At 47.2% G+C, this 24,359-nt stretch overlaps 10 protein-coding genes across 10 annotated transcripts; 5 read left to right on the top strand and 5 right to left on the bottom strand.

Moving 5' to 3' along the window:
- Positions 1 to 1,308: 1,308 nt before the first annotated feature.
- On the bottom strand, positions 1,309 to 2,878 carry MGYG_06245 (hypothetical protein; the record flags this gene model as incomplete). The annotated part of the gene is made up of 6 exons (XM_003171649.1): positions 1,309 to 1,920; positions 1,959 to 2,316; positions 2,370 to 2,442; positions 2,491 to 2,665; positions 2,689 to 2,764; positions 2,805 to 2,878. 6 exons carry the CDS (start codon positions 2,876 to 2,878, stop codon positions 1,309 to 1,311), a joined length of 1,368 nt encoding a protein of 455 aa, XP_003171697.1.
- Positions 2,879 to 3,374: 496 nt separating this feature from the next.
- Positions 3,375 to 5,777, top strand: MGYG_06244 (FunK1 protein kinase; the record flags this gene model as incomplete). The annotated part of the gene is made up of 1 exon (XM_003171648.1): positions 3,375 to 5,777. One exon carries the CDS (start codon positions 3,375 to 3,377, stop codon positions 5,775 to 5,777), a length of 2,403 nt encoding a protein of 800 aa, XP_003171696.1.
- A 298-nt stretch (positions 5,778 to 6,075) lies between these two features.
- On the top strand, positions 6,076 to 7,119 carry MGYG_06243 (hypothetical protein; the record flags this gene model as incomplete). The annotated part of the gene is made up of 1 exon (XM_003171647.1): positions 6,076 to 7,119. One exon carries the CDS (start codon positions 6,076 to 6,078, stop codon positions 7,117 to 7,119), a length of 1,044 nt encoding a protein of 347 aa, XP_003171695.1.
- Positions 7,120 to 7,443: 324 nt separating this feature from the next.
- Positions 7,444 to 7,968, bottom strand: MGYG_06242 (hypothetical protein; the record flags this gene model as incomplete). Its single annotated transcript, XM_003171646.1, has 1 exon — positions 7,444 to 7,968. One exon carries the CDS (start codon positions 7,966 to 7,968, stop codon positions 7,444 to 7,446), a length of 525 nt encoding a protein of 174 aa, XP_003171694.1.
- Positions 7,969 to 10,960: 2,992 nt separating this feature from the next.
- On the top strand, positions 10,961 to 12,131 carry MGYG_06241 (neutral protease 2; the record flags this gene model as incomplete). The annotated part of the gene is made up of 2 exons (XM_003171645.1): positions 10,961 to 11,204; positions 11,257 to 12,131. The coding sequence occupies 2 exons, from the start codon at positions 10,961 to 10,963 to the stop codon at positions 12,129 to 12,131; spliced, it is 1,119 nt and encodes a 372-aa protein (XP_003171693.1).
- Positions 12,132 to 13,005: 874 nt separating this feature from the next.
- Positions 13,006 to 16,206, bottom strand: MGYG_06240 (hypothetical protein; the record flags this gene model as incomplete). The annotated part of the gene is made up of 10 exons (XM_003171644.1): positions 13,006 to 13,847; positions 14,008 to 14,128; positions 14,191 to 14,545; positions 14,603 to 14,733; positions 14,787 to 14,926; positions 14,989 to 15,489; positions 15,548 to 15,878; positions 15,951 to 15,976; positions 16,053 to 16,092; positions 16,174 to 16,206. 10 exons carry the CDS (start codon positions 16,204 to 16,206, stop codon positions 13,006 to 13,008), a joined length of 2,520 nt encoding a protein of 839 aa, XP_003171692.1.
- A 999-nt stretch (positions 16,207 to 17,205) lies between these two features.
- MGYG_06239 (hypothetical protein) lies at positions 17,206 to 19,181 on the top strand (the record flags this gene model as incomplete). Its single annotated transcript, XM_003171643.1, has 3 exons — positions 17,206 to 17,803; positions 18,034 to 18,829; positions 18,890 to 19,181. The coding sequence occupies 3 exons, from the start codon at positions 17,206 to 17,208 to the stop codon at positions 19,179 to 19,181; spliced, it is 1,686 nt and encodes a 561-aa protein (XP_003171691.1).
- A 718-nt stretch (positions 19,182 to 19,899) lies between these two features.
- MGYG_06238 (mitochondrial import receptor subunit tom22) lies at positions 19,900 to 20,630 on the bottom strand (the record flags this gene model as incomplete). Its single annotated transcript, XM_003171642.1, has 3 exons — positions 19,900 to 19,974; positions 20,053 to 20,345; positions 20,519 to 20,630. 3 exons carry the CDS (start codon positions 20,628 to 20,630, stop codon positions 19,900 to 19,902), a joined length of 480 nt encoding a protein of 159 aa, XP_003171690.1.
- A 484-nt stretch (positions 20,631 to 21,114) lies between these two features.
- Positions 21,115 to 22,008, top strand: MGYG_06237 (hypothetical protein; the record flags this gene model as incomplete). The annotated part of the gene is made up of 1 exon (XM_003171641.1): positions 21,115 to 22,008. One exon carries the CDS (start codon positions 21,115 to 21,117, stop codon positions 22,006 to 22,008), a length of 894 nt encoding a protein of 297 aa, XP_003171689.1.
- Positions 22,009 to 22,255: 247 nt separating this feature from the next.
- MGYG_06236 (mitochondrial-processing peptidase subunit alpha) lies at positions 22,256 to 24,087 on the bottom strand (the record flags this gene model as incomplete). Its single annotated transcript, XM_003171640.1, has 2 exons — positions 22,256 to 23,923; positions 23,989 to 24,087. 2 exons carry the CDS (start codon positions 24,085 to 24,087, stop codon positions 22,256 to 22,258), a joined length of 1,767 nt encoding a protein of 588 aa, XP_003171688.1.
- Between the last annotated feature and the right edge of the window lie 272 nt (positions 24,088 to 24,359).

The raw sequence follows: 24,359 nt of genomic DNA, 5'->3' as shown, positions 1-24,359 counted from the left end.
AAGGAGGACTTACACCCATGTCTGAAGCCGAAGATAGAGGGAAATGAAATGAAAAAGAGAGTGCTAAGGAAGAGAGATGGCGAGGGACTTGAGTGTGGTGTGGTTGATCCTGGTGTTGTAAGTTGGTGATGGAAGAAGCAGCAGCAAGGGGGGGAAGAAGTACTTAGCCGTGGGCTCACTTGGTTACGTAGCTCAGCCTCCAATAATAGCGTCGCGGCGCTAAATACTCTCTACAGGAATATACTCCGCTGCGCATAGCCAGGGCTGAGTACGTATTGACCACCTGCCTAGTCACAGCTGCCTAGATATAAAGCAGTTGAGATATTCCTACACGTCTCTGATTCTAAAAATAAAATAAAATATTATCTCTTTATTAGGGCGCTACACAAAAAGACGCCTTACTACACCTACCACCTACCTCTATACCTAGGTACTCGCTGCTTTAAGCCCACTCCTACAAGACACGAAACCTACGCCACTTTTATTTAATATCATGCCTACAACCATTTTTTACATACATAGGTAGTTATCTCAAGATAGCGATGGTCGCGATGTCGTATCTATAAGCTATCGATACTCAGTATTGTTATAGAATGGTGATGCTCTGCTCCTTATAATATATAAATTCAATATCTTCTAATTCTTTGAAGTATTTCCTTGGTTTACTCTCGGTAAATACTATCTCTACTATTCCCACATACACTTCTTTACGCTGTTTCTTTCTAGCCTCCTTATGCTAGTTACTCTCTCTGCTTTCTCCTATTATCTTATAGGAGCCCCCCAAACCCGCCAAGGAGAGCCGACGTGCCGGGAAGAAGATAGGTGAGGCTCACCCCGGGTGAATACCACGCGAGAGATACCGTCAGTTTGGCTCAATTCCAGGTCAGTCATTGCCATCAATCGTGTTCAGCGCGTCTGGAATCGGTGAGCCTCGTGTATATCGGGTCCATGGTGGAATCTAGTAATATCTTTGTGAAGACATTATTTATTTATAGGGGTTGATTCCCGCTCTCACCTTTTGGTATGTATGAAGGCTTGACAGCCGGGTTGAAGGGCTGTATCTATTGGTCAGGCACATTTCATGTTCGAGAAAGCCAGTTCTCTACAGAAGTTGGAGAGTAGTAGCGCGATCGTTTTCTGTCACTGCTTTGTTGTCAGGTATCTGCTCTTCGCTTCCATCCATGCGCTCACCGTTTGACATGGAGTCTGTCAAGTATTGTTCCATTTCGTGGTCTGCACTTGATTTCCCGTCCCGCTGAAGCCATCAGAGCACTGCCTTCGTAGAATTCTTTGACGCTCTGTTAGCATCTAGTTCATTTCAATAGGAGCGGCCAAACCGATTGTGATATCAAGATTTTGTTTCCCGATAACATCACTTCCACAAGAATATCCTGTATCTTGATATTCTCCGCTAGCTTCCGACCACGACCAGTGTTTGTATTTCAAGAAATGTCGCGATCCGCATTTGGAGTGGATCTGCACCTGAATCATTGCATCCCGCAGACCAATTGTGCCAATGGGCCGCCACGGTGATATAGGGCCTTCGTGATCCCAGAGAGGTTCAAATAGGTACAGTAGCAATGCCTCCTGGAACCTGGGTATCTGCTTGTTCTCCGAAGGGGTTGAAATCGTGCAGCAATGGAACGATTGGGAAGAACGGGTCCACCATGCTGATGAGTGGCTTATCGGCGGGGTAGCATTCTTAGCCATCCGAAAGACGTATTCGTGTATCCCACTGAAAATTGCTCCAGTCCACCAAGTTGCCAGTGAAGGACAGTATTGACTAAGAACAGGGGCAACCTGTCTGCGAGGGAGAGTTTCTAGCAGCTCGATACCCGGCAACAACCACTGGCTGCAAAATACACACGGAACTGCGCTGTTAAAAAGGTAAAACACAGTACCGGGACCAGTCCGTGTAAACTAACTGTCATGAAGTACGGTAGTACTTCAAATCAAGCTTCCATGTCGGCGTTTTTTTCATCATCTGAAACTTCCATTTGCCATATTGGAGATTCAGCGGAGACCAGTCTGACAGGGACACCAGTCAAATTATGAGTGGGAAACATTAGACTGGTTGCTAAGCCCATGAGACATTGTTCCTGGATCTTTTTCCGTTGGCAGAATCGAGAGAGGTATTCGAATGCTTGCTCCGATGAGGTAACACTGATATGTGTGCCACTGTCCCTGGCTACAGCACGTACAAGAAATCCCGATGCGGTATCATTGCTGACAGACCACGGTGAATAGTAATTACGCTGCATCGTAGATATGGTCGCTTCCCAGCCAACCCCTGGAGCCAGCACTCCACCATAGGAGCTCGTTAGAGATCACGTCGCCCAAGTCCACAATCCGGTTTAGAGAATGCAAACAAGCTTCTTGAATGCAGGCAGCAATATTGTCTCGGTAACTGATCTGTCCTCCCTGAGACTCCGCCCCAACGAGCTGACAGAATGTACGCCCAACAGTAAGACAGAATAGCAACATCGTTACCATGTGCTTCCGCCGAGAAGCCGTCTTCGTGAACATTCATAGTTCGCCCCTCTTGTATAATGGTTCCAGCGATTTTGCAGCTTGTCGGTGTTGGAATTCCAAACAGAAGACGCTCATCCAGCTCTAAATGGTTGGAATGGCAGTTTCCTTCGCCGATGCACCAGTATGATCGACACTTCAGCGTGAGATTTCACCAACCGACTGAATACGATTCGTGCCTGTTTGCAGTGAAACTTGGTACATTTTGGAGAGCAGTGTCCAGCCTGATACTCGACTGCGGTAGCGTTGATGTAGTAGCTTCATGAATGCAGGACCGCCATCGATCCGTGCTGGCTTGCAGGACCTCGTCTCGACTGGGCTCCGTAGGAGCTTGAAAGCAAGAATCCATTAAGAAGGTTTTCGGCCCGACACCTGATTAGGTAGGTCTCGTAAGAGGTACGTCTACGGGAGTATGAGTTGACATAAAGGTAGTAAATGTTTGGGATTGGATTAGGACTATCCTAGTTGACTGTACAGGCAGCGTAGACTTGCTTCACGTGATAACGCTTCACATGGACTGCCTAACTGGGCATAGATCGGCCGATTGACGCGGTTGACGCGATGAGAAAAGTAATTTCTGAAGGCTAAGGATCCTTGCCAGCAATCATATCCGGACAAGCGCCTGAAATGACGGCAACTGCTGTTGGAATATTCCACTTTAGCGACGACTCGCACACATTACCCAAGGTATCCTTGGGGCATCAGGCCTTTTTGTCCCTTGTGGTCCAACAACTGCTAGGAAAGGGACTACTAAAGTGTCTGGCTGGCTAGTTAGCCAGTCAGTCTGTTACGTCGTGATTAGACACTTGTATCACAAAATAATTGAACACCCAACGCTGCTGGAAATGGCAGACCTTTCGGAGGACGATCACGCCGTTATTCTAAAATATCCATTCAATGACTCACTTGATCGGTTACAAAAGCTTCTTCTAGAGGCAGAGCATCAGTACAACCATGGCACTACGGAAAGCAGTGAAACCTGCTATGATGCAGTATCGAAACTTCTCCTCGCATTAATGGGCGAAAAGTCAGCTTTCCACCTACGTTCGCCAGTGAGCGATAAAAATGTGGCATTCGAGCTATCAAGATTGTTCGCCTCCCTTCAGGATGATGACTTCAATTATGAACACTACCGCGCACTTATCCGACTTGTTACTGAAAAGCCTACCGATGTGGACATCTGGAAGGTCGTCCTCAAACTCATTGTTACCTCGCGATCGACCCCATCGACGAGCATCCCCCCTACCTTTGACGGCACCCCGGTCAAATCCACCTCATCATCACAAAAAGGCTCCGAGCAGACGCTTGAGTTGGTGAACCCGAGGCTCTTCGGGGAGATATGTGACTGCACATTTCGAGATGTCGAGGGTTTCTTCGACAAGTACTTCGAAGGGAAAGACTGGAGCGATAAAGCAGATGCCATTTGTCGACGCGTGCTGGCCCCAGACGGTGACGGTAATTGGGCCCAGTTTCCTGATCCTCCTACCCAGAACGATGTCCTTGCCTGGTGGTTTCGTCTCCAAGAAGACCTTCTCTCGGAATCACGCAGCACCTACTACACTACGGTGAGCAAAGCGGATCTTATCGGCTCGAAGGCGAAACGGCAAATCGACCTTCTTTTGAGAGCTAGAAACACGTCCCTCGAGCAAGGCAAACACAACTGGAGAGACATCTTGGTGGTTGGCGAGCTCAAAAAACCCGAGGATAAGCTCCGGGACAAAGCCACACTGCTGCAGATAGCCCGCTGCGTGCGCGAGGTCTTCGCTGCGCAGCCCACCCGGCGGTTCATCCACGCGTTCGCCGTCTGCGGGACCAAGATGGAGGCGTGGGTGTTTGACCGCTCAGGTCCCTACAGCTCGGGCATCATCGACATCTATGTGAACTCGAGACGGTTCTTTCAGGTGCTTTTGGGCTACACCATGATGAGCGATGAGGAGCTAGGACTAGACACCTTCATTGCCAGGGATGAAGACGGCATCAAATCAATGACCGTCAGAAGGCCCGGACTCTCAGAGGAAACGGTGCTGCGGCTGGGTGGAATGCTTTCCTTTCAATCTGCCATTGTGTGTCGGGGGACCACATGTTTTCTCGCAGACGATGGACAAGGGAAACATGTAGCCAAGTTCTCTTGGGTATCAGACAAGCGGCGCCCAGAGGTGGAACTCCTCGAGCTGGCAGGTCGAAAGAATGTCCAAGGAGTCGCCAGGATTATTGGCCATAGTACCATCACGAGTATTGCTGACATGCGCCGCGGCCTGACCTTCGACGGCAAGCACCACAACTTCAAAAGTGCCCCCACCAGTGCAGTCTCCTCGGTTCATCAATCTCAGCCGCTCACCGAATCCTGGCGCTTTGATATCCCTCGAAAAACGTCGTCCAGGAAACGCAGATCTCCGGACAAGGGGGCGCAGGCATCCAAACGATCGCGTTCCATCAATCAGCCGTCGAGGGACACTCAGCAGGAGAATGAACTAACTTTCTCCGTTCAGTCGGCGCATGAGCCAAGCCTCTTTGACAAAAATAACGGCGAACCTTACGACAACCGTATCCTCCGCTGTCTTGTAATATCGCCGGCCGGCCGGCCAATCTACAAGTTTAAATCACCCTTGGAGTTGCTGATGGCGCTTCGCGATGCAATAAAGGCGCATCGGTCTCTTTACCTCGATGGAAACATCCTTCATAGGGATATTTCAGAGAACAATATAATAATAACTAATCCAAATGAGGCAGACGGTCACTCGGGCATGCTAATTGATCTAGACCTTGCTAAGGAAGTTGGTAGTGAGCGCAGCGGCGCACGGCATCAGACTGGCACGATGGAGTTTATGGCAATCGAGGTGCTTCTTAATGTTGACCATACTTACCGGCATGATCTTGAGTCGTTCTTCTACGTGCTTATCTGGCAGTGTGCCCGTCACAGCTGGAGAAAACTCAATCCGCTAGAGAGACAGAGACAGGGCCAGCCGAAAGACAGCATGCTAAGAGAATGGTATACTGGAACTTATAAGACAATTGCAAGAATCAAGCGAAGCGACATGCAAGCTGGCGGACTTGAATATCTTCTACAGGAGTTTCCGCTGGGATTCGAGTGCGTCAAACCCCTCTGCAGGGCCATACGAGGCGTGCTGTTTCCTTATGGGAAGGGAGAACTTATTTTGGGAACGCCGCAAGACCCAAAAAGGCTATATGATCCTATTCTTAAGGCGTATGACGATGCTATAGCTCTGATTGAAACCGAATATGAATAAGTATCGTATATATTAAGGGGAGATTCAAAGACATACTGCCTGAGGAAGTGGTGACATTCCTCGACTCACCCTTGCAAGATTGGCCACATTCATGCTAAGATTTTGGACTGTTTCCGCAACTAGGATTATTTTCCGATCTAGGGTAGGTTCTAAAGGAAGAAGACCCCATATCTTGGCAATCTGTATCTACCGAACCTACATTTAGCACTGCCGCGGCTTTTCGGATAGATATAGGTAATTACGCCTCCAACGCCAGTTTGAAGCACACAAAATTACTCCGTTGCCAGGAGATACCAACATGTCCCCAGACACAACCCAGCCGTCGGGCAACAAAGAACGCCCTGCTGATCACGGTGAACCATTCTCGGATGCGTCAAGCTCTTACTGGCCTGAAGGATGGAATTGGGCACGCTTTAGCAACCCTGAAGCCGATTTCACAGATTTATCAGAGGATGAAAGAATGAAGATGTTGGAAGGGTTAGAGGAAGTGCTTGGGGAGGATGGTATGGATAAAATGAGAATCTATACAGAGCGAAAGAGCCGGAAGTGGCATGATAAGCAACTGCGAGATAAAGGCGTCCCTCCACCCGAATATAGAGCACCAGGTTTCCTAAGTGAGTCGCGGGAAAGGTGTCTTAATGGCCGCCCTTGGGGGTTTATTGCCTTCCGCACAGTTTTATACGACGATGAAGCGAGATGGGCTGAATTCAAGGATCGACTTCAACAGATCCTAAATCTTGCCTTTGAGCGGGTTGTGGATAGCCATGGAGGGCACGAGTACGAGGAGGTTACAAGGGGACGAGAGCTATTCACCCTTTATTGGGTTGAAGATGAGGAGCTGCTTAATGGTGCTACTGAAGAGAGACTCCGTGAGCAATATGAGAAGGTCAAAAAGGAAGCGCCAAACGGGATGGATTATCGCTTATTTCTCTCGACCTGCCCGGAGGTCGTTGACTCAGTCTTTTCTGACCCTCTTCCAACTACGGATTCATTCTTTTGGCGCGACGATGCGCCATTCCTACTTGTTGTTATGGAGGCAACCGAAGAGAACCCGCACGGTGACGAACCGCATGACCCCGATGACCCACACGACGAGAGGAACTGGTACAAGTCTGTCTTCAAGGTGCCCGTCGAGATAGTCCCCGATGTCTTTTGGGAGGTGGTTGAACTGGGGATAACCCCGCCTACCAGGCTCACGCGTAAGGTCAAGGCGTGCAACCAATTACTGGGAGGGCCGGTGCCTAGGGCCATCCTTATAGATGATTTGAGAGAGCTTTGGTGGGGGTTGTTTCCGTCGCCACAGGATCGTAGAAGGAAAGCTCGGCTTAGGGGGTTCAATTAGCAGAGTAGCAAACGAACAAGCAAGGAAGAATTAACCAGTAAGTTGCTGGCTCAGCCTCTTTTGCTGCGTTTGAGTTCCTTTACTGCAGCCTGGTTTACGCGGCCAAGGCACTAAAGACGGAGCCGCGAGCTGGCGTTGGATAGTTATGGCTGGTATTCTGTGGCTATCGTGGTGCAGTTTATATACAAACAAATAACTAGCAATATAGACAATATGTAACTAGAAAGAAAGAAAAGTGCGCCAACCCGTGTACGCTGGCTCAGCAGCCAATATGTCGCTGATTATCGACAGATGGTCCGTAGAATTGATCACTCCTATGACAAGTTAATGAATATAGCTGTTCACATGGCTATCAGAAGGGGTTGTTGACTTCTGGCTTACCTTGGAGAATTCTACGGTGTTGGAGGCAAAGTCACCGTGCATTCCATCAGAAAGGTCAAGATGGTGGGCCACGACGTCCGACATGGGCTTCTTCCAGACGTTCTGCCAGAAACCTTTAGCCTGAGCCGAGTACTTGTGGCCAGAGGTGAGCTCCAGGCTGCTGAAGGTGACGGTGGTCTCGGTTGACTGCTTGGGACCCAGCTCGACAATGTCACGCTCCTGTGCCGGCATCTGGCGACGGACCATCATGATGTTCTGGTCTACCTCTGAGCCGTCGGTGAGGTCACGGAGCGTGAAGACACCGAGCGAGGGCGCCAGAGTGTCAAAGACAGTGTTCCATGTGAGGAGCGTTGCCTGGGACTCGCCAGTGTTCGTGACGGTCACTTTGAGCTCGAGGTCCTGGTCCTTTGGCACGGCCTCGCGAGCTGGAGAGATGGAGATCTCAAGAAAAGAGAGCTGGTCGGCCATGGTAGGCGATGAACAGCCGGGAAGATACTCGGTAAAGGCCGTCAAGGGCGAGTTGGTGAGGAAGACGATCAGGGCAAAGGCAAAGATGCCAAATATACTTGCCCGATAAACAAGACTGCCAGCGGTTAGCATGAATATCGGGTGTTCGTTCGTTCGTTTGTTCTTCTTATGCTTGTTGTTGTCGATGTTGTTGTTGACCGGTGGTGATGATGTCTTGAAGTTATAATAAGGTTGATATAACTTTGCGGTTGACGTCGACGGTGATGTCAACCTTCTGCAGGGGAAAGACTCCAACACTCCGTCATAACCACGCACGACTAGCTAACAATGACTTCACTAGCAGGCATGACATCCTAGCACTACGGGGAACTCTTCCGGGACAAGCCATCTCCGGGACTATGGCGCTGGACGTGGCCATGCAGCAGGGGGAAGACATCTTCTAGCAACGGGGCCGCTTGGTGGTCTCGGTGGACCGCAAACTTGGCCTCGAGTCTTCTTCCTCTTGCTCGGGGAAAGGGCAGGAGGTTTTGGTCTCAGAACGACGTTGTGGGCCGCGTATTAGGGACTGAAACATGTCAACTACGCCATGCACCACCCCCTGGGCAGGATTAATTTTATACCCGGAGACCCCTCCGTCCTTTCTCTGCTCCCCATTACGGTGCTCTGGCCCATCTTAGCGAACAGGCAAGTTGATAGGGCGGCAAAACTAGCCACAGTCATAAACGGAGCTCCCCTCAGATACGGGGTAGTCAATAACACTAGCACGTCGACGGCGTCTCTTCAGTGACACTATTTTATTCTCGTCCTTGAAGGTGCCTAGATATACAGATACCACCATCCTGGACAGAAAGAAGGCAGCTACCCTTCGGATATAAACAATTCTCCTGCTCGGAAATTTCACACCGTTTAGTCCATATGGGTATATGCACTGCATGGCTCGCATGATATTTTTCTAGGTACTTGGTTACGTCAAGCCCTGCAGCCGAGGCAATTTCGTTTGTTTCACCCATTAGTGGGCTGACATACGTGTCATATTCTGCTCTTAATTACCATTCGCCAGATAACAGTGAAGATCGTCTTGCAAAGAGGATCTCCCGCTCAAAGACATGAAGAGGCATAGCAGAATTCGGCATGATATTAGCGAATTAACCAATTCGCCCAGTTCACGGCATCAAAGGAAATATACCTAGCTCCGTACATATCTTTGGACGACCTATCTATGTGATTTATTGGCCTCTGATTAACTACAGCGCGCCTGCATCTCAAAGCACTCGGATTTATTGGATTTCCCATTGCCACCAGTATATATACGGAGTACGCTCCGTAAGCTCCCCCGAGAGTATAATGCAAGCCTGAAAGCCCAACAGAGCGTCAGTTATTCTTGCTTAGTGGATCAATCTTGTGCTGACCGTGGTTTGCCTGAGGAAATGAATTGCGAGAATAAGTAATAATTCATGCTTTGTGGACGACATAACAGCCCAAGAATGCTGGCATATAAACAGTTACCATTTGCCAACGCTGAACGCTAGGTCAGAATCTTCTACATCTTGTTCAGGTGTTATACTACACAAATGATATCCAAAGATCGCATGGCGCTAGTTATTTCAAAGCAGCCTGGCACAAATTGGCGCTAGAGCCGCGCCAAAGAGAAAAGTCGAAATGCCTTCATAAAAATTCTCCTCCTGCCCGACATCATCCCTCCTCTGCCGCCACAGCACTGTCAGGGAATAGCGAGGAAGGGAAAACGCTAGCGTCTCAAGTAGCCGAATGTTGCGTGGGGTGGTCAAGGTTTTGATTTCCTCGTTATTCTGTTCCTCGTTGGCATCTACGAATGGGGATGGCGATTTAGTCCGCCGTACCTATCTATGGCTGATTCTCGGGGATCGCGCACGAGCTCCATCCGCATTAAAGAGATCGCCACTGCCTCATTACGATCCATGTTCCAGAGGTGGCCGGACGAACTGAAGGGGCACAGAAAAACTTCACGAATGTACGAATTTTCCGTACGATTGAGCTATCAGCAAAAACATGACGGGGTTTGGACTGAAGACTAGCTTATGGAGTACACTCAAGAGGGCATACTGCCTGCTGCACCTGATGTTGACGCTAGATGTTTTGGTTCGTCTATCCCACCAGCTAGGCAAGTTACCTCTTGGACTCTCGACAAGGACCACGCTCGATGGTCCTGCATACGTGATGTCAACCTCTCAACTTCAACGGCCAGTGTCTATCGAGCCTGGCCTCCTAGGAGATCAGCATCAAATCCACCATTGGATGTGCTTCCGACCAACCATCATTTATTGCAGATGTTTACATCAACACCTCCAAGTGAATCCTCTCCACCAGGCCCAGAGTGAATCCTGATTTGTTTCGTTTTTCTCACATAACACCCTGATAATGAGGCTTGGTACGCCGATTTGGATCTCTGCATTTTGGCTATAGGTGGATTCACTCGTATCAGATATACCCTTTTAATAGGCTTGTTGAAAAGGCTTGTCTTTCTTGACCGCTCTGAGCAAAGAATTATATGCTAAAACCCTTGTTAGGATCGGCAAGGTAAAATTCTCCGTGGAGCTTAGGGGTCTCTACGTATCCTTTAGATGGATCGTTCTCCTATTCTTTGAAGGCTCCTTTTGGGTTCTACGAACCCCTTAATCCACAATATCCGGCCAAGCATAGAATTCAAGCCTGGAGGTGCTCCTCACAGCAGAGATGGATATTCTGGCTCCATAAGGATTGTTCGCCCCAAAGGATGACTTTGATACTGTTCATTAAAGAAGAGTATATATAAAGCCGTCCTCGAACGAAGCTAATAGAGCTCTTCTTGCCTGTAAGCAGCAGGACCTTCTTTCAAACTTACCCAACAATCCAAATTAACAGTTCCTAGCGAACTGTCACATTCATTTGTCTTTCTTTTTTCATATACGTATCTTTTCTTTCTTTCTTTATTTCTTTCGTTCTATCCAACTCGTTCGTTTAAAAACTTGCAATAATGCAATTTTTTACCGCAATCGCCGCAATCAGTGCTCTCGTGGCCCCGGCCCTCGCCCTCCCAACCCAGGAACTACCCCAGGCTCCAACCAACCAGACTCTTCATGTCAGGCTCATTCCCACTGGTAACACCATGGTGAAGGCTGTTGTCACCAACAACGGAGACCGTCCGTTGAATTTATTGAAATTCAACACCATCATGGATGAGAATCCAACCGCCAAAGTCAATGTCGTTCACGAGGATGGTAAGAAGAACTTAGGAGCTTATATGGACCACATTATGCTGATTACTCGTAGGTGAGGAGGTCGAGTTCACTGGCATGCTACCCCGTTATAGCATGAGATCTCTGCCCAAGAGCGTCTTCACTCGTCTAGCTCCCAAAGATAGCGTTGAGCACGTTTTCGATATTGCTACTGTCCACAACTTGAAGCGGAGCGGCAAGTACACACTCTCTGCTCGTGGAGCCGTGCCTGTCGCCGAGGGTGATGACACTGCGATCATAGATCACGTTTACTATCAATCCAACGATCTTACGATGGAGATCGATGCCCGCAAGGCTGCTCTGATTCCTAGGGCTTTTGAAGATACTCACTTTGCTGGAACCCTAAACAGGCGCGGCGGACTCAACTCAACTTGCAGTCCCCGTAGATATCAAGTCATCAAGCGTGCTCTTAACGATGCCAGAATGATTGCCTCCTCCGCTTCGAAAGCTGTCTCTTCCAACCCAGAAAAGTTTCGGGAATTCTTCGGTACCACAGACCCCAACGCCATGAAGCAGGTTTCCGAGCGCTTGATGGCTATTGCCCAGGCGTCCGTTGAGAATGGCCCCATTAAATGGCACTGCTTCGACTCTCGTGGGCGCTGTGAGCAAAATGTTGTTGCCTATACCCTCCCATCTCGGAACGAAGTCTTCCCCTGCATGCCTTTCTTCACTGAGTCAGACTTCACCAATAAATGCCATGCTCAGGACAAGCCCACTACCCTCATCCACGAAGCAGCTCACAACCCAAGTGTTGTCCAACCCTTCTGCCGCGACCATGGGTACGGTTATGACCATGTGAGCAGGCTTCCACCCAGATTAGCTCTCCAGAATGCCGACAACTACTCTATCTACGCCCAGGGTAAGTTTCATCTTCATCTCCCCTTGAAGGTGGTCTTTTCTCCCAACTAATTAGTTCTATAGCTCTTCACCTTAAATGTTAAATAACAACTCATTTCTGGAAAGTTAGGACTTCGATCTTGTGGGGAGGGGAAACATCCCTGTTCTTCCTTATTCCAATCTTTTATATTCTCCTTATGTGAAACGGCTGGTTTTCCGTCTCCTTTACACCACTCGTCTGCTGCTCTTCCTTTCATGTATATAAATAAGCTCCCAAAAACAAAACCAAAACATATAGGGCATAGTAGTACAATCAAGTTTTCTATGTTCAATATTTTCTTTCTACGGAGTTTTATGTATGCTTAATATGCTTACCCGTACTCGTTGACTGACTTCATTTTGACGAGTTAGATTTATATCTCACTATAGCTCTGTTTCATACGTGTGCCCAGGCATAAGACATTAAACAGCATTAAAGACAGCATTTTTCCTTTGGTCCAGAAGGGATGCAGATAGCCCACTACTATCATGGAGACTTCTCATGTGGACTCTTTATGCAAGTTGAAATGGTAATTAATTTAAACGAATGTCGGGCGGATGGGCCTAATCAAACAAAATGAATTACATATTAACAAGTCGGGACAACCCGAATTACCACTAAATTAATTACCAATCGCGGGCTTTCAACGTCTCGCTGAAGCTACCATGAAGCTCGACCCAGTAGTTACCTGGATTAAATTTCAAGGCGCTCGAAAGAAACCACTTCTCCTAAAGCCTGATTGGAACCGAAATTCACATTGGTATCATTCAAAACAGTAAGATCAAACAGGGCACGAAATCCAAATCCATAGGGAAACAAACATAGGAAAGGAATGATATTAGTATAACGACGGATACTCAGCACATTACAGGCCCCAAAGTCTCGAAAAAGAATGTATTGTGTGGTTTAAACTGGAGCGTTGGTTCCAGGAATGGTCATGAGGCCATCGGCGAGCCCTGTCATCTTTGTGGGCATGACGTGGGTAGGTTCTGCCATAGCCGTGGATGCTCCTCCTGTCTGGGCCATAGGCTGAGTCTGTCGATGGGCTCCGCTGATACCGCGGTTTCTGTACTTTCGTTTAATGGCCTCGAGTCGTGGAAGTCCAGTTGATGGAGCAGCAGTGCCAATACCAAACACAGGAGATTCCCATCTTTCTCCTCTTGCAGCAAGGTCTTTGTACTCTGTTGCCTTGGCAGAAATGCCGCTGGGGAGTACAATGTCTTTGAACATCGACTCATATTGATTCATGGCAATGTTGACCTTAGTGTCTCTTGGAGGCTTTTGTTTTTTCTTGGCCTCGGCCTCCTGCTTGCGTGCATTCATATGTGATTTGAGGGCGTTGCTGTAGTGAGTGTACGCATTGCTCTTCTCGCCAGGGTCGTTTCGCGACAACTCCATAGTGCGCTGGGCTTCCTGGTGGACCTGATAAGCGAACTTATCCGCTTTGGTGAAATATTGCCGAATTTGCAGCTCCAGGACCTTTTGGATAGCAGGTCGAACTACTGACAACAGCAGTGGCTTGAACAGGGTAAAGAGCATCTTATGCTTAGACTTCTTGAGCCTGATATCCAGGTTCTTGATGTTGACGATGACCTTATCAGCTTTGATGAAGTGTTGTTTATCCTTGCTCTGTGCTGAAGAGCTCATGATTTTGAAGCTGAAGCCATCGCCTCCCAAGAAAACATCCATCACACCGGTATCGGTGACATGTGGGAAGCCTTTCTTCTTCTTGATGTAGTAGCTTACATCTGAGCAAAAAGTGTTAGAAGTTTGCTCTAAAAAATGCATAAGGGTTGCAATATAAGGGAATTTTTACCTCTCCAATCAGTCTGAATTCCAGTGGCGGAGATCATGGCCTAAGTGTAGGTTATTAGAAGCCGAGCTAGAAATATAAGTGATATGGAATACTTGCCTTGTTGTCATTGTGATTACCAATATTCTTTCTTCCCCATCTCCAGTAGTTGTCACTACTAAATTCCAAGATGTTGGGCATCAGGTTATCACATTGAACGGCCAAATTTTCAATAACCTATTGTACCAGATTAGAAATCATTACTAAAACCACGGAACGATGAATGAAATAATACATACCACGTCGACCATTGGGTCGGATACTTCAATTCGAGGAAGAGGGATGTATGAAAGACTCGCCAGAGTTCCTGGAATGACGGTATTGGCAAAGTCCTTCAATATGTTCTTCTGGAAAGCAATGTTTCCGCTGGCATCATGGCCAAGATGATCAAAGAACTTCTTCAGAGATTGACCAAATTCCCTGTTCAATGGGTCTTCGTCAAACTGGTTTGCCAGGAATTTACCCTCCTCAACGACCTCATCGGTATCCTTCTTGTAACGTTTGGTAAATAAGAAGCGACCTTCATCATACAGTCTGTTCCATTCAGCAGTAGACTCATCGCGCAAGACGAAGCCCTGTTCTTTGAGGCATTTTCTACAGCCACGTTAACACCTATATCGTTAAGATGTGACTCCAATGGGATCAATATACCTGGTGAAAGTGTCCACGTTTCGGAACCATTCTCTAAGTCTAGGATCATTTTCTGCATTTCTGTAGAACTTCTTGATGGCATCAAACAGGTCATCGGTCGAGGTAGAGTTCGCAAATCGTTCGATTACAGTCTTGAGCCGCGTCAGTGAATCTTTATGTTCGGTCAGATGTCCTATTAACATACTTTCAGGTTAGACTCTAATTTCCGAGTATCCGATTGATCTCTTGCACCTTTCAGCGTTCCTGCCCCCTGTTTGGATAGGCTTCTAGAGCGTTGGGCGTATCCCTCCGCGATTGACAAGAGTGTTTCTATAGCTTCTTGATCTATAAAACGTGTTAGGTTGCTACCATTAGTGACACAGATACAAAGCTGAGGTTATACTTACAGTCAGCGTGTCCCTGAATTTCAACGATCATCTTCTTAATGCGCCAAATTGTCTGCTCTCGCCGTTCTCGGGGCATTTTCTCTGAAAGGAATCTTCTGGTCCGCTCAGCTGCTTCCTTTGAACGTTGCTTGGTCTTCATAGCTGCCTCGTCTTTGAGCTCCCCGGTATCAGTGGTACCAGAAGTGCCAACCTGTTGGTTAGAGGCAACACCACCAACCCCATTGACCCCATTGGACCCATTGACTCCATTGACTCCATGGACTCCATTAGTCCCGTTGGTGGCATGAGAGCCATTGATTCCGTCGACGTTCCCTTGAGCTTTGTTTTTCTTGAATCGAGACATAAGAGCATCCTTCGACATATTAGGGGACTCATGCCATACGTTCTCGTCAGCGGGCTTGTCAATCTGGGCTAAGTCCTCCTCCGATGGCTTCAGGGCACCAGCGGCTTTCTGGGCTGAGTCGCTAGCCATATCCCGTATTAAAATGGTTGCATCTTGCACTACAAAAACGCAAGTATGTTAGCGAATGTAACCCTCGTGGGTGCAACCAGGACTTACAAAGTTTCCTGAATTGGCCGTTAGTGATGAGTAAAGTGCCCAGCGTCTTAAGACCAGCTGCGGTTTGTTGAGCATTTTGTTTGGCGGCGGCCTTTTCACCAGAGGTATCAGGGCCTTGAATATCTCCCGGACCCTTGAAATTTCCAGCATCCCAGATAAACTCTTGAATCATATTGCCATCGTTCTTGACAAGAACGAGGTTTCTCGCACTGATTATTATATGGCGTAGGTCGTCAATAATCTGCCGAGTCTCAGTTGAAAGCTCTGGTGATGGATTGGCCAGCGACTTGGAAGCAAGAAGGCTGTTTAAAGCAACATCGATTTGCTTGTTCTATATTACATATAATTAGCAACGGGTAACTATTGAAGAATGCTTGAACATTGGCTGAGTTTGGAGCCCTACCGAAGGAGCTTTGCCATTGGCAAAAGCTGGTTGAATTTATCTGTGTTAGAATTTGGCTATTCGAATATGATTGCTCTCGGCTAGTATTCCGGGGAGTCGAACCTGAATAGATCCCATAATACTGTAGCTTCTCGTTGATTTCCTAATGACACTTGTTAGATTTCCTCTAATTGTGTCGCAAGACCATCCCACGAGCGTACCCTATCTCTCACTCCGGGTTTACCGGGGTGTTTACTGTTGCTTTGTTACTAGGCATGATGGCAGGCTAGTAACACTTCATCTAGAAGGTATTATCTGTTCAAGAATTGTCCAATGTTCTGCTGTATCAATATATTAGATATTAGGCAAGGAGAAAGAAAGTCTGTGATTAGAATACAATTGACGCACGCAAGTCCGGAAAGACGCCTTTTAAAGACGGTCAAAGGGAAAATATGACACTAGGGATGAACTCATCAATTGATTGCGCACCTTGAGGGGCAAGCCAAACAAATCCACTATTCCCAATGCGCTGTGAATACGAAGAGATAATCGACCAGAGATAATTGCATTGGAGGTGGATATATCCCTGATATCGGTCCTCCCTTGACGTCATGGCCTTGCCGTTCGATCCTGGCCGTAATTTCAGATACATTTTCGCCTTCGGATTGCCATCTAGCCACGGAGGTAACGTTTCACGGACAGATCAACATCAACAATCCTGCTTGGGTGGCCAATAATCGCCAATGGCGCTGGGGGATTATCCCTGTGGAACTTGTTTTCCTCCCCGTCTGCATACATTGTTTTGTTGCAAGCTGTCGATAGGTCCCCACTCTGATGGCGTTGCAAGCCTTGGTCTAGGAGCTGCTCGTCGTTACGTCATGGTGCAAGATAAAGTTCGCTCGCTCCTGACAGCCGAGCGAAAAGCTTCTGAGAGCTTTCTCATGTCACTATTCTAAGGGGCTTCTCCCTGAATTTTCTGAGCAAGCTGGTGATGAGATGAAGTCGTCGTTAAAACGTTTCGTTTGTTGCACATGAAGTCGAAAGAAGGCATAGACGCTTATATAATAAACTAATGACTATATTTAGAACCTGCTAATATCACATAACTAATAGTCTAGCTTGATTATGTAAATAGGAAATAAGCGATCGATCACGTGCTTTCGCGGGATGAGACGCGCGCGTAGTGCGTAGTGAAGAACTTTCCCACTACAGGTGAAGGAGATATCAGATACCAGATACCAGATACCCTATATCAGCTTGCTGCGCTGCTTTCAAAATGGGCAGGGCCAGTAGCGCCAGGCCGCTTCGGAAACGGCAAACTACCCTATCATTTGCCCCTGTCAGTTCGTCACCTCCAGCTGGGGAACGATCGCCAGCTCGTGTGCGATATCAGAATGTTCACTCGGAAAAGTCATCATCAAGAGGGAAGACATCTGTTTCTACATCTCGTGAAACGCCAACAGAACAGTCTATCTTCATCTCGTCTGATGAAGAGCCTATTCGCCTTCCCTCCAGTGTTAAAGCAAGGACGATAAAGCGAACAAACTCGGACATCAATAAATCTAGCTCTGAGGAGAGTGATGACATTGTGTCGACATCACCTGCGAAGCGTAGAAGAACCACTATGCAGGTTGTTATTCCTCAAGTGCCGGTAATTAGCGATCAGGCCACAATAAAACGTCATTCCGAATCCGACTCTGATATTATCTGCTCATCCCCGCTAAGACGGAGGAAGGTGGCCGTACAGTGCAGAATCAAAAGGGGCAATGATGAAAAAGAACCAAAGCCTAGTGGAATTTCAAAGAAGAGTAGCAGCAAATTGCGTCGGCGTGATATTGATTTGGAGGAAGACCTTGAAATACTTCAACCTTCAGGTAAGAAGCTCCCTGGCGGTCATTTTGGCATTATTCGTTTAGACCAGAAATTTTGTCATGTTTTACACGATACATTGATATATCAAAACCATTTCTTCTACATAAAAATAGCGAGAAGTATGTGCCGTGGACATGTACAAAGCGAGTTTTTTGCTTATTTTTGCTTCACTGCCCCTGCAAATATCGCAGGTGCCTCGTCTTTTATTAACCCTCTTCTAACGGTGTCTTAGACGTAATCGAGACTCGGACAAGGGGTACACCGAGTATGTCAACTGCCAAAGCACAACGGCAACGGCAACTAGAACTCCTTAAGCGTCGGCGTGCTGGGGATAAGTCAAAATTAACAGACACAAAAGAGAAACATTTTACGGACCACGATCCCGATAGTTCGGACCGATCTGAAGATAGCGAGGATTCTGAAGATTCTTCATCGTCGGAAGATCTGCAAGCGGACATCGATAGCGATGCTGAGCCTGCTCTTTCTGAAGATCTCGACAAGTACGATGCCGATTTTGTCGATGACGAAGGTGAATTAGGGGTGCCGGCGGACGAGATTGAGGTTCCATTTGAATTTACGAGACATAGGTACAAAAGGCTTAAGGACCATTTTAGGGATGTTGTTGAATGGATGGTGCACAACAAGATCAATCCAGCCTTTCGTCGAGATGATACCGTTTATAAAATGGCATTCAGAAAAGTGAAGGATGAAGTGACTGGTTTGGCAGGCTCTCAGTTTATATCATCTGTCTGGAATAAGGGGTTTGTAGTCTCACTCAAAGCAAGGCCACGGATAGTGGTTCTTCCCTACCCCATTACAGAGGATCATCCCTGTGATGCATGCAACAGGTCAAAACATCCAGCATCTTATGATATCCGATTTGACGGCCCTCCATATAGCCTGGAGACACTGGAGCCTATTCACGGAGATGACAGTAGTGAAGATCAGGACTCCGATGCAGAGCGCGAAAATGTCGACTGCGAGGGAAATGTGATACCCAACGAGGATACACACTTTTATCTTGGAAGGTAAGTCGAATGGCCCCCATATCTTAGCTGCTATGTATTAAAAGTCTTATTTTATTGTAGGCATTGCAAGTCAAAAGCATCCATGGCTCATACTTTGATTCATTGGCGTTACCACCTCAACGAATGGGTAATTGGCTATCTGGAGAGAATAGGTATTCTTGAAGACAGTGAAGTTCTGAAACGGGAGCATTGGAGCCAGAAAAAACATTCAAAATATGCCAACGAGGTTGTTGATACGATGGGAGAAGCGGGAGAGGTCGACCGACTATGGAGAGATTTCAACCTCAACCTGAAGACTGCACGAGCTGCAACGGTACATTATTCTTCCTTCATTAGCTCTTTATACGATTGAATACACTGACCATCCTATAGACATCATCTCGATATTAATCCCGCCGTAGCAGTGTGGCGGAGATTCAATTGTCTGCTGCAGGGTTATTCCATTGGATATTTGGAGTTTCCACAACATTGTATTTCCAACTCTTGCATGACCTTTTCCCCAACTATGCTGGTAACTAATGATGAAATGATTGAATTTTCAATATGTTCCCCCTTTACCGCTACCGATATTAAAGCAAAGCCCATCTTCCAGTAGTTCACGAATGAAAATACACTCATGGATAAAACGTAACCTCAACATGGTTATAAAGTACAGTGTAGGAAGGAAAATGGATGTCAGTTACCAATGTAAAGTACATGTGTAAATATTAAAGGAGAAGAGAAAACCGACAAGAGAAGTGTTGTCGACAGTAACAAAACTATGAGAAGACACAAACGGTGCTCAATCCTTGACCGAAGTAAAAATTCCAATAACCAGGGGAATGAATGACCATTTTGTCGCTTCTTCGGATGCATTCGTGGCCCTTGAACCCAGCTCATGTCCCGTATACGGTGGCTGTAATCCACTGGCAGATATCAATATTGCATGATTCATGTATACAATCTTGACGAGTCAATAGATCCAACACGCGATTCAATGGTGTATTTTATGTTCGCTAGACACGCTAGGAACTCAGACCCATTGGTATTTGCACTGGCCCGTGTAGCTCGTCTCGTCTTTGCGAATTAATTTACAAGGCGGGTTTAGCCTCCAGAGCAGTGGGGTCAGGGGCAGTAAGAGCGCTTGTGGCGCCAGGAGTCAACATCTATAAAGCAAGTAGAACTTCGGTTAGCCATCACATTATGATTCGGGGTTGTGTCGCTGGTAAATCATCCACACATACCTCATTGGCCCCCTTGATCATGCCTTGCTCCCTTTCCATTTGAACATATTGCTGCTCCTCAGCTAATGCGAGGGCCCATGGAACACCAAGCAAGAATGCACTCGTGCTTACAATCCACAAAGCGGATCCACCAAAAGAAACTGTCGATTTTGCGAAGGATGAGATGGAAGAGAAAACATTGCCAATCTTGTGTCTGGATTGGGCAGGGATAATGTCTTGTAGCGCACAGATTCTCTCGTACAGCGTTTCGTTGTCAAGATTGTCGTCAAACGAGTCTGTAGATATTTCAGATTCTAGTGCAAGATACCCTAAATTAGCAATGATAATCCTATATCCAGCAGATTTATGTTTCTAAGTGCAAAAATCGAATCTTGGACGAGAAGAGGTAATTTTTCTTCCCCGTTGGACGCCGACACCACAGATAACAAGGGCCACATATATAGACATAAAAAAGTATAGTGCATACCGGTGTCGGTGTAATCCTCGTCTTCATCATCGCTCAATAGCAAAGCATCGGACTTGGATGATGTAGGCTTTTCCTTGAAATGCTCATCTTCGACTTCGGTGAGCTTGACCATTGTGACGGATTGAAGCGGAGGGTGAATATAAAGTGAACGAAGTTGAATGAAATAGGCCTTGGATTTGCCGGTCGTTCCAAGGGATAAGATGTACTGTTTGCTGGGTAAGAGGTTGTTATGGCTGGTCTTTGATGCTTTTCATGTCGAGCAAGAAGTTCATCCAAACTTTTTCATCCAGACGAAACTACCAGCTTACGTAATCTCACTTATCGCCGATCAGGTGTGAGATAAATCCCTAGGTACCTGGTACGCCGTACCTAAGGGTTAAATAAGCTCAAGAGACTTCGTGAGAAGAAGCATCAGATACAAACAGAGCTTTGACGAGACTATCTGTGGATAAACTAGAACTACGGCCTACGTCTGTTACTATCAGTTTTAAACTGAAGCCCATTACCTATACTGACTGACTAGCCGTGTCCATTGACCTCAGGCCTTCATAGAGCCATACCCCATCCCGCAGTCAACCCCAAAAGCACAAGACACTATGGCGACACAAACAGAACCTGAACCGACTGAGCATCCCATTCCTTTTCCAGAGCCGACCATAATACCTCCTAGAAGCAAGCATACCCATACTCTCATACTTCTTCACGGTCGGGGCGGCGCTGGTCGGGTGTTTGGGGCCGAGATAATTACCACAATCTTAACTGCTCCAAGCCCCGATAATACTCTTCCGAAACGCTTTCCGGGACTCAAATTTATATTCCCTTCCGCAAAGACGACTCACTCAGCTCAATGGGACTTATATCTTCCCCAATGGTTTGATCGTGGTCCGATTGGTTCCCCAGCCAAAGAGCATAATGATTTACTTTATGGGGGACTTAGAGAATCGACAAAACACCTGCGAACAATAATTGACTCCGAGGTGGAACTCGTTGGTGCAAAGAATGTTGTCATTGGAGGTCTGAGCCAAGGTTGTGCGCAAGCACTCCATGTTCTACTGAGCTATGCAAACGATGAGCATTGTGCCTTGGGCGGGCTGGTGGGTATGAGTGGATGGCTACCATTTAAAGAACAAATAGCAGGCTTCATTTCAAACGACCAAGAAGGACAAAAGGGAGAAGACGAAGGGCCACGGCACTCGAGAGCCTTGCAAGCTATGAATTACGTTTGCCAGTCGGTGTTGGATTTGCCCCCCATTACTGCAGAAGCAGCTATCGCTTCTCTATCTACACCTATATGGCTGGCCCATGGCGGTATGGACAGGACTGTCACACCAAATCTGGGAGAGGCTGCAGCACAAACACTTGAAAAGCTTGGCTGGGATGTAACCTGGATGCTTTATGATGAACTTGAACACTGGTTCGCTCCAATGGAGCTGGAGGATATGGCTATATTCTTGAGTACAAGAGCTGATATCCCGGAGGCAAGCCAGTAAGGTCAATATTCACGCAGCGGATTTATGAATGTTATGAGAATGGTACAGTGGTTAACTAACGATTTCGTGGTTCGGGATTTTTAAAAGCGTTTTATATCAATCCTTAAGTATAAAAATATTTATTCATAATGCTAGTATTACACCATCCAACCTATTTAATAATACACAGTTCTCTAATTCCAAAAACGTAGAAGTAACTGATCCGGTATCCGTTTGAGCATTGCCTTCAAATGTATTTTGGTCATGTTCACGCGCGGCCTAGGCCCCATTTGGCTATTCTTTGCTGAATTTCAGCCCATTGCAACGGCGCAAGTTTAGTGCCTTCCATTTCACCTTCTTGAATGACAACAGTAGGTCTACCGGTGCCTTGGCCGCGGTTTTGTACCAAGCCACCGAACACTTGCTTAGCAACACGTCGTAAGTCATCAACTGTGAGGGCTTCGATTTGCTTGCACATCTCTTGGACCCCAATCTTGCGTCCGTGGACTTGGACTTGTCGGCCCAGATCTTCAAGTTCGACCATGCGCGATTCCAAGTTCATCAACAACGATGAGCGGAGCTGATTTTTAGCACGGTTGACTTCTTGTATTTGTAAGCCAGAATAACCAGAGTCAAGTGTCAGGGCCTGAAGTTCACGGCACATCACTTCTAGCATGTTGGCTATGCTATTAGGGACGCAGGACGCCGATATTCCGAACAGGCCACTATCGGTATAGCTGAGATTGAAGGCCATGCAGCTTTCTACCCAACCATGTTGATTCAGAACATTGGTGTAAAGCCTTGAGTACATTCCTTTTCCGGGACCACCGGCCGAGAATGATCCACCGCCACCAAGAAGGGTTTGAAGGGTTGCTAGAGCGTATATATCCGGAGAAGATATGGGGAGAGCTTCGAACGCGAGATGAATATGGCTGAGGCGTGGCATGGCTGGGTTTGCTGGAGGAGGAATGCGAGGGAGAGACATGAAGCCTCCGGTGTAATATGAAGGCTTGCTAACGTCGATCAAGTCGGTCTGGAGAATAGATGGATTAAGCGGGGATACGGTTGCTTGGTTTGCGGCGGAGGTCGATAGGTTTTTGAAGAATGGTACTCTGGAGAGGAGGCCTGGAGAAGAGGGAGAGGAAGGAGGAGTTGATGAATGGGAATGTGGCATTGAGGAATCCGGAGACTCGGTGGGGGTTGTGGAAGATGGTGAGAAGGCTGGGAATGTCGGTACCTCCGCTTCTCCCTGTATAGGCGCTGTCTCTGACCCGACTTGAGCCAGAAGAGGAGACTTCTGATTCTTCATGTCCCCAAAGTACTGCTCTGTCATTCTCACAGCGTCAGTGTGTGAGACGCCGGCAAATGCAACCACCATTTTATTCGGGTTGAAGAACGCGGCCCTGTATTTGTCCACGGTCGCCTTGGTGATCTGGTCTAGCCTCTCCCGTGGGCAAAGTAAAGGGTTTCCCAGTGTATTATCCTTATAAGCAGCCATATTCACCAGTTCCGGCAAAATCATCTCCGGCTTTGCCCAAAGCTCTGTGATTTCATACTCTGCAACCGCCAATTGCTGAGCAACCTCTTCTTCTGTGATTAGGGGGTCTCGGATGGTCTCTGCTAATAGGCCAAGGGTTGTAGGGACAGTCGAATTGAAGCTGGCGGATTGATACATGAGGGACTCTCGTGACGAAGCGCATTGTATGTTTCCACCGAGGCTCTCTAACGATTCAAGCATTTGGTCTGCGTTGCGTTTCGATGTTGATTTGAATGCGAGTCTATCGACAATATGGCTTACACCGCGGAGTTCATTGTTTTCGTATCTCGATCCCGCGTCAATGTAGACACCAACACCGGCAAAGGGGCCAGGAAGGGACTCGGTAGCGACGCGTAGACCATTGCTAAGGGTCGTTATCTGGTCCAACTCGACGGGATCCTATAGCACCCTCATGCGTTAAAAAGCGTATCTTCAGCATCATCTGCATCGACGCAGGAGCTTACCTTGTTCTCTGGCTGCCGAACAGTTGCAAAACTCCTAGGGGTGAGACGGGGTATGCAAGGTTTCCTAGACCTGCTTGCTCTCAGAGCCAATCGATGCATACTGTAAGGCGAGCTGGAATTCTTTTTTGTGTACGGAATATGTTGTTGGTTAAAGGTACCAGGAATGTAGAAGACGTTGGCAGCTATTTTCAATGTTTCCGGATCAGATAAAAAAAACTTGGGGGCTTGGCACGGGTGCTTGACTAGCGTCACATTTTAGTCACTTGCACGAACTCGACCCAAAAAAGCAACTCAAGAGACATAACACATAATTATACTGATATTATTAAAACCGGAAGCTGTTTAGTATATATACCCATCTAATCTACGTT

The sequence above is a fragment of the Nannizzia gypsea genome, genomic scaffold (assembly GCF_000150975.2).
Source record: "Nannizzia gypsea CBS 118893 supercont1.5 genomic scaffold, whole genome shotgun sequence".
Taxonomy (NCBI): domain Eukaryota; kingdom Fungi; phylum Ascomycota; class Eurotiomycetes; order Onygenales; family Arthrodermataceae; genus Nannizzia; species Nannizzia gypsea.
This window is presented reverse-complemented; position numbering and strand designations above follow the sequence as displayed.